We start from the raw sequence: 8,852 nt of genomic DNA on the forward strand, positions 1-8,852 counted from the left end.
TCCAAAAATGATTGTTACCACACACCAGCAAAAACGCAAGAAAAAGAACACAAGAAAAACTGAAAAAATGCAGGAAAAAGCTGTGACCGTTCTTCTGGCGTTTTTGCTGGTGAACAAAAAACCTCAATGGAATCCAAGCCTCAAAGCAATAGAACAAAATCCCTATGTCCACTTTTCCTGTGAGGTGCAGCTCAGGTGTACTCTGTGTGGAGATTTAGAACTTTGCACAAAATTTATCATGTGCCTTGCAATTGCACCAAATTTAGACCAACCAAAACAATCTACAAAAAACATGTACCTACAACAATGATAAATTTCCCCCAATGTATATGTGTGATTGTGTCTATGTAGCAGAGCCGAGTGTGTAATTGTGTATATGTAGTAGAGCTGAGTGTGTGATTTTGTAAATGCAGCAGAGCTGAGTGAGTGATCAGGTGTATGTAGCCAAGTTGAGTGTGTGCGTGGTCATGCTTATACATAATCACACATTCAGCTCTGCTCCATACACATGTCGCACACATGTTCTCCTCACATTTTCAAAGATCTCTTGTGCTGCTTTGAAAATATGTGAAAATTCATTTTCGCACCCCCAATTTTTTTTTTGCAGCCACATTGGATTTTTTTTTTGCGCCAAATTTTACATCACAGAAAATTCTGGCGGAAACATCTCACAAAATATTCCATGGTTACTAGTGCCCAGTGATAACTGTATAAATAAAACATTTCTGAGCTTAAATGTGAGTGCAGGTGCAGTGACCAATAAAAAAAAAATAAAAAAAAATTATATATATATATTATTTTTTATTTTTTTTAATGCCATTTTCAATAAGTTTTTTTTTTTTTTTTTATAATTACTTAAATAACATCTTTTCCCACAAAAACAAAGAAAAAAAAACCCAAAAACAGTAAAACTGCAACACAATTTCTGTGATTTCCGGTATGAAATTTTTTATGTAAACTGGACTCTCACCCCTTTGAAAATATCATAGTTATATAGTTAGTACGGTCGAAAAAAGACATATGTCCATCAAGTTCAACCAGGGAATTGAAGGGTAGGGGTGTGGCGCGATATTGGGGAAGGGATGGGATTTTATATTTCTTCATAAGCATTAATGTTATTTTGTTCCAGGAATGTATCTAATCCTGTTTTAAAGCTGTTAATTTTTCCTGCTGTGACCAGTTCCTGAGGTAGACTGTTCCATAAGTTCACAGTTCTTATGGTAAAGAAGGCGTGTCGCCCCTTGAGACTAAACCTTTTCTTCTCCAGACGGAGGGAGTGCCCCCTCGTCCTTTGGGGGGGGGGTTTAACCTGGAACAGTTTTTCTCCATATTTTTTGTATGGGCCATTAATATACTTATATACGTTTATCATATCCCCCCTTAAACGTCTCTTCTCAAGACTAAACAATTGTAACTCCTTTAATCGCTCCTCATAGCTAAGATGTTCCATGCCCCATATTAGTTTAGTCGCGCGTCTCTGCACCCTTTCCAGCTCCACAGTGTCCCTTTTATGGACAGGTGACCAAAACTGAACAGCATATTCCAGGTGAGGCCGTACCAATGCTTTATAAAGGGGGAGTATTATGTCCCTGTCCCTTGAGTCCATGCCTCTTTTGATACATGACAATATCCTGCTGGCTTTGGAAGCAGCAGCCTGACATTGCATGCTATTCTGTAGTCTGTGATCTACAAGTACACCCAGATCCTTCTCTACCAGTGACTCTGACAGTTTAATCCCCCCTAAGACATACGACGCATGCAGGTTATTAGTACCCAGATGCATAACTTTACATTTATCCACATTGAACCTCATTTGCCAAGTGGAGGCCCAGACACTTAGTCTATCCAAGTCATCTTGTAACTTATGCACATCCTCTATAGACTGTACCTTGCTACAAAGCTTGGTGTCATCTGCAAAGATAGAAACAGAGCTGTTAATACCATCCTCTATATCATTGATAAATAAATTAAACAACAGCGGTCCCAGTACAGAACCTTGGGGTACACCACTAATTACCGGGGACCAATCAGAGTACGAATCATTGACCACCACTCTCTGGGTACGATCCATGAGCCAGTGTTCAATCCAGTTACAAACTAAAATTTCCAAACCCAAAGACCTTAACTTACCTGTCAGACGTCTGTGAGGGACAGTATCAAACGCTTTAGCAAAATCCAGAAACACTATATCCACAGCCATTCCTCTGTCAAGGCTTCTACTCACCTCTTCATAAAAGCAAATTAGATTGATTTGACAACTTCTATCCTTAGGAAACCCATGCTGGCTATCACTTATAATACAATTTTAAGGCAAGACAAAACGCTCCTATTATGCTTATATGACTTCTTTACTGACACAGCAGCAACCATATATTGTATATAATAAAAGAAAAAACGTTTTACATATGTAATGCATATAACCATGAAACCTAGGACGTAACCTAGTATGCTATATGGATCATCCAATCAGTCCACAGCCCAGGTAATAAAGGTAATCCACACACAGGTATCTTCCTCTTCTTTGCTGCTCAGCAGTTCAGATAAGTACTCTCTGTTATTTAAAAAATATTTTGTGCCTCACTTTTTCAAATTTGCTCTAATATTTCATTATTAAAAAATTATTATTTTTCATTACTTCTTAATTTAATTTATTTTATTACTTAATTATTATTTAATTTAATTTATTTAATTTATTTATTTCATTCATTTTATTTTGCTATAATCTTCTTTCAGTTCATACATATAATTGTCTTTTTCAAGACAATTTTTTCATATACTGTAATTCCGCCATTTTCTTCCTTGCTTTCATACTATATACTCAACAGTATAATGTTTCAGCATTAGCCTTCTTCTAAATTGATACATATACTTACCGCTGGGGGTTTTTCCACTAACCCCCGTTCTCTACATCTGGTCACCTTCATCCCGGCTTTGTCCCCTGTTAGTTCCCTCGGCTTGCGCCTTTCCTATTCTTCGCATAGCCGCCATCTTAGGTGCCGCTCGAGCGCGTCTCTCGCGAAATCTCGCGATACCCGGCAGTGAGGTGATCTCCTGTCAGGGTGAACGAGATTTCCGTCATTCTCCTCAGAGCGACGGAGCGAGTAGCAGCGCACAGTGACTTAGCGTTACATTGTTACCTCACAACTGTTCGCCATTATACTTTGTATCCTTTTCACTTTCCATTTTAAAAAATTTCTTTCTAGTTTCTCACCTACTGTGTTAGACTGCCATCTAGTGGCTGTAATATATATTACAAGCTGGGGGAAAAAACTTTTTCCTCAGCGTATTACCCCTCCATAACCAATTGACTTTGCCATAAATACAACTGTATATATGTATGTATGTGTGTAGGTTTGTATATAGGTATATATACATATGGGCATACGTATATATTAGTTAATTAATTTTTTCTCAATTTACAACTGCTTGATAATTATTTATTTAATTAATTAATATACTGGTGGATATTATTCAACATTATTGTTTTTTCCTTCACCCTTTCTCACAGTATATTTCTCTCATTGTATACCTACATTCTCTTTATTCTCAACATGTCTGAGGAAAATAAAACTGTATCTGATCCTTCACAGGATCGTATTCAAACAATGGTGGACGCATCTGTGTCCAAATCGGTTCAAGCAGCGATTGTCACCTTACAAGACACAATCACAAAATCCATGAACCTGGTTTTGGCACGTGCCACCCTTCAAAACCCCTCAGATTTACCACCCCGAACTCCATCTGACCAATACTGGTCGCCCAAAGAATCAGTCTCTGAACTGGCTAAGGGCTTTAAAGGACCTGGAAAGTCCAAATCAAAGAGACGACATTTGTCTGTTGATCCTTATTCCAAACCTACTAGATACACTTTAGAATCTCATACCCCCTCCAAATCACAGGCAAATGACTCCGTCCCTATAAGGGGAATTAACCAGTCAGATAATACTTCTTCCACCCTAGAAGAGGCTCACTCCTCTAAACGGAAAAAAGTGGACTTTAGATCCAAACCAGACTCCTTTAGAGAGTCCTCATCTGAAGATTCTGATCACTCAGACATTGAGGATGTGGACGATATTTTATATATCTCTGAGGAAGGTGGCTCAGACCATGACGACCCTGCTCTGCAGGACGACACCAAAACAGGTGATTCTAATGACCCCTTTTTCGATCCCTCATTGATTTATCACCCTCGGTCAGGGGAATGGTTACCTGAACCTAAGGTAGCTGAATATCTGGCTATGTGGGTATTTAAATCTCTGGACAAGGCTTCTAGGAGCAAATTAAAGTCAGAGTGCCCCCGCCCATCTCTCCCGCATAATTCTTCGGCCACCCCCGAGTTGGACCCTTTACTCAATAAATTTTTATTTAAGACGGGAAAGAATCCAAAGAAAGGGATCGACCGCAGCTTCAAGGCTTGCCAGGACAAACTTATGGACCTGCTAGGTCCATTAACCAAAATTCTCAATTTGGCAGAACTGGCTTCTAACTCAAATACTTCGGTGGATACCGAAACTCTGAAGGGATGGGCTCAAAGAGCCATATGCTTATTCGGCAATGCCAATGCCGCTCTCTCTACAGAGAGAAAGAGGTCTATTCTAATGAAAATAGACCCGCAGTTGACCAATTTGGCCTCTACGGAGCCACCTAATCCTACTAAAGGATTACTCTTTGGAGACGAGTTCATAAAAGAAATGAACAAATACGTGGGCCTGTTTTCGTCTTTAAGTAAGGCACAGGTCTCTATGAAGAAGGTCTTCTCTCAGAAGATTTTTGGAAAGGCTGGAAGAGGCAGGGGCCGCTCTTCCAGCCGCTCAACTCAGTATAGACCCCAATATAGAACCACATATAACCCACCACAACCCTCCTTCACTACACCCACCCCGACACCATTCTTCCCATACAGGGGCAGACCTTGGCGCGCACGAGGACAACGGGGTTACCCACGATCCAGACCATCTTCAGGTAAGACATGTCCAGTGTTCTTCCCTTCATATCCCATTAGGAGGGAGACTCCTACATTTTTTAACAAATTGGAGTATGATTACATCAGACTCCTGGATTCTAAACACAGTCAGGGGTTATCAAATAGAATTTGTTTCGCCCCCAATTCAAATGTCTCTCCCTCACCCGATCCAATTCTCCATGACAGACAAAGAACTCATAGATCTAGAAATCAAAGATCTCCTCTCAAAAAGCGCAATCACTCCAATCCCCTATCATTCTACAGGTTATCTCAGCAATCTCTTTTTAGTCAAAAAGAAAGATGGCGGTCACAGACCGGTCATCAATCTGAAATCCCTCAACAACCTGGTTGTATATCGTCATTTCAAGATGGAGGGAATTCACCTCCTAAGAGATATTTTAATGAAAGACGATTGGCTCGCCAAAATAGATCTGAAGGACGCTTACCTTACGGTTCCAATCCATCCTTCATCCCAAATTTTCCTTCAGTTCCTATGGAACAACCAAAGGTGGCAGTTCACTTGCCTCCCATTCGGCCTATCATCAGCACCTTGGTGCTTCACAAAACTTCTCAAACCGGTGATTGCATTACTCAGAGGTCGCGGGGTTCGCCTTATAATATACCTCGACGACATTCTTCTTATGGCTCAATCCAAGGAACTTCTATCTCTTCACACGGATTGGACTATGTCTCTCTTAACCCATTTGGGTTTCCTCATAAACTTCGAAAAATCAGTTCTTATCCCATCACAAGAAATCGAATTTCTGGGTTTTCTGATCAACACCCAATCAATTACCTTAAGTCTTCCATCCAGGAAATTAAAGACTATCAGGAAGGAGATTCGTCAAGTTCTTCGCAAGGACTTGATCTCCCTGAGAACGATAGCCCGCATAGTGGGTCTTCTGGCTGCTTCCATTCAAGCTATATTTCCAGCCCCCCTCCACTACAGAGCGCTTCAACGGTTGAAAATTCACCATCTAAGAGAGGGGCTGGGTTATTCAGACGACATCCGTCTATCTTCCGAAGCCAGAGAGGAACTTCTCTGGTGGCTCGTCCACATAGAATCCTGGAACGGAAAAGCGATCTTCCATCCAAATCCGGATTTAATCATAGAATCCGATGCGAGTCTTTCTGGATGGGGCGCTCATTGTGGACCTCTTTCGACCGGAGGGAAATGGTCTCCCTCGGAATCTACTCTACACATAAATTGCCTGGAACTCCTGGCAGGTTTCTTTGCTTTAAAGAGCTTTGCAAAGAATTCCTCAAATTGTTGCATCCTCCTTCGGATGGACAACATATCTGCTGTCCAATACATCAATCATCTGGGAGGCACGAATTCCAAAATGCTTGCAGATTTTGTCAAAGATTTTTGGCATTTCTGCTTGGACAAAAATATTGTCCTGAAGGCAGAATATATACCAGGGATTTCCAATTCCATAGCGGACTGGTATTCTCGTTATCTTACAGACAACAGCGACTGGAGACTTCATCCCCCAGTCTTTCAGAGGATCAATTCTTTATGGGGTCCTTTACATCTGGATCTCTTTGCATCACGACTCAACACCCAACTTCCTCAATTTTTTAGTTGGCGTCCGGACCCAGAAGCGCTGGGAGTGGACGCTTTCCTTCAATCTTGGCCGAGGAAGATCCTCTACGCCTTTCCACCTTTCAACCTTATCCCTCGGGTTCTATTTCAAGTTTTGATTCAGAAAATCACCCTGGTGTTAGTTACACCTCTATGGCCAACTCAATCCTGGTATCCTCAAATTTTAAGTCTCCTCATCGACTTTCCTCGTCTTCTACCAGCTTTCCCTCATCTTCTCCTAGACCCTCAAGGGAACTTTCATCCTTTGATCTTATCCAACCAACTACCTCTGGTTGCCTGGTTGATATCAGGCCAAACAGACCTTACTTCCAATTTTCTCAATCAACTAGAGACATATTATCAGATGCCTGGGCCCCGGGTACCAGAAAGGCTTACAGATCAGCCTGGGGATTATGGATTCGTTGGTGCAATCAACGGGATGTGGATCCCTTACATGCATCTATTCCCAATATCTTGAATTTTCTTTCTTTTTCATTTGATGAGGGTAAAGCTTACAGAACGATAAATCTCTACCGTTCTGCTATCTCATCAAATCACCCGCCTATTGACTCCATCCCTATTGGCAAACATCCTTTAGTATGCCAATTACTTAAGGGTATTCGATTCAGACGTCCATCTTTACCCAAATATTCAACAACTTGGGATGTCAATCTTATCCTACAAATGTTCACCACCTGGGAGGATAATGATTCTCTTTCTCTTAAACTCCTATCTTTCAAATTAACAGTTCTCCTTTGCCTTATCTCAATCAAACGCATTTCCGACGTTCGTGCTTTAGACATAACACGTAGACAATTTACTCCTCAAGGGGTTCTTTTCTCTATTTTTCGTCGTACAAAAACCAACCTTCAATCTGTGTTCTACCCCTCTTTTCCATATCAAGATAAACTATGCGTTGTCCGTTGTCTGCACTCTTACGAATCTAAAACGGAATCTCTTAGACTTTCTTCTTCATCTCAATTACTTATCTCTTTTTGTAAACCCCACGCTCCAGTTACCTCAACCACACTTGCTAGATGGGTTAGACAGACCATGCAAATGGCGGGTATTGACATCACCAAATTTGGTGCTCATTCTACTAGGGGAGCAGTATCTACAAAAATTTTTCAATCAGGAGCATCCCTTTCAGATTTACTAAAAGCTGCCAATTGGTCCTCCGAGTCTACTTTTAAAACTTTTTATTTCAGACCCGAATCTCATGTTTCTATGGTATTATTATAATGTTATTATCATGCATATTTTATATGTTTTTAGACACATGATTGTATTTTATATCTAGCTTTAAACTAGCATAATAGGAGCGTTTTGTCTTGCCTTAAAATTGGGAATTTTCCTATCCATTGTGACGGAAAATTTGGATTTTAATAAAGACCAAACGCGAGTATTATCCCTCCCTTTTTGTAATACACCCATCCCTATAACTATTTTGTTCTTTATTTCCGATAGTGCAACAATAACCCATCAGTATTCTTCATCTGCAACCTCTTCGTATGGTGGATTTGAGGAGACTACGTCTTCAACGCCTCCGAACTTCGTTCCCTCGTTGTTTTCAGAAGTTTTCATGTTCATCGTCTTCAGTTCTATCTTTCGTGTCTAAGGTAGTTCTTCTACAGATTATCCAGTTCACAGCAAAGAAGAGGAAGATACCTGTGTGTGGATTACCTTTATTACCTGGGCTGTGGACTGATTGGATGATCCATATAGCATACTAGGTTACGTCCTAGGTTTCATGGTTATATGCATTACATATGTAAAACGTTTTTTCTTTTATTATATACAATATATGGTTGCTGCTGTGTCAGTAAAGAAGTCATATAAGCATAATACTCGCGTTTTGTCTTTATTAAAATCCAAATTTTCCGTCACAATGGATAGGAAAATTCCCAATTATCCCCTATGTATTCCTGTATGTAATCCCGTATAAATCCTTCAAACAATTTACCCACAATGCACGTTAGACTTACCGGTCTATAGTTTCCTGGAGAAGACCTAGTGCCCATCATGTAAAGCAGAAAATATACGTGGACACACCCACTTTTACAAAACTGACGTGAACGGTGTAAACCGCGGCACAAAGCTCTTTGAAATGTGTTCAATATTTTTTGCGCCAAAATTTTGGCGCAAAATTGATTTTTTTGTGCCGCAAAATTCTTTGAGAATCTACCCTCTGTGTACTTTATAAATATTTATAATTTTACTATTGTGCAGAGTTTTGTTCGGCGCACACTGCTGCTCCAGCACTTCTAGCTATGTGAGCAGTGCCGTGGAGGTAGAGAAGGCGTG

General features: G+C 40.4%; 1 protein-coding gene across 1 annotated transcript; it reads left to right on the forward strand.

Moving 5' to 3' along the window:
* Positions 1 to 3,370: 3,370 nt before the first annotated feature.
* LOC130284334 (uncharacterized) lies at positions 3,371 to 8,572 on the forward strand. Its single transcript, XM_056534588.1, has 2 exons — positions 3,371 to 4,962; positions 8,016 to 8,572. Exons 1-2 carry the CDS (start codon positions 3,552 to 3,554, stop codon positions 8,024 to 8,026), a joined length of 1,422 nt encoding a protein of 473 aa, XP_056390563.1. The 5' UTR covers positions 3,371 to 3,551; the 3' UTR covers positions 8,027 to 8,572.
* Positions 8,573 to 8,852: the final 280 nt, after the last annotated feature.

Source organism: Hyla sarda, chromosome 8, assembly GCF_029499605.1.
Source record: "Hyla sarda isolate aHylSar1 chromosome 8, aHylSar1.hap1, whole genome shotgun sequence".
NCBI lineage: Eukaryota > Metazoa > Chordata > Amphibia > Anura > Hylidae > Hyla > Hyla sarda.

What these genes read in the sequence shown, in the direction of transcription:
- LOC130284334 (XM_056534588.1), top strand. Translation starts at nt 3,552, where the DNA reads ATGTCTGAGGAAAATAAAACTGTATCTGATCCTTCACAGGATCGTATT.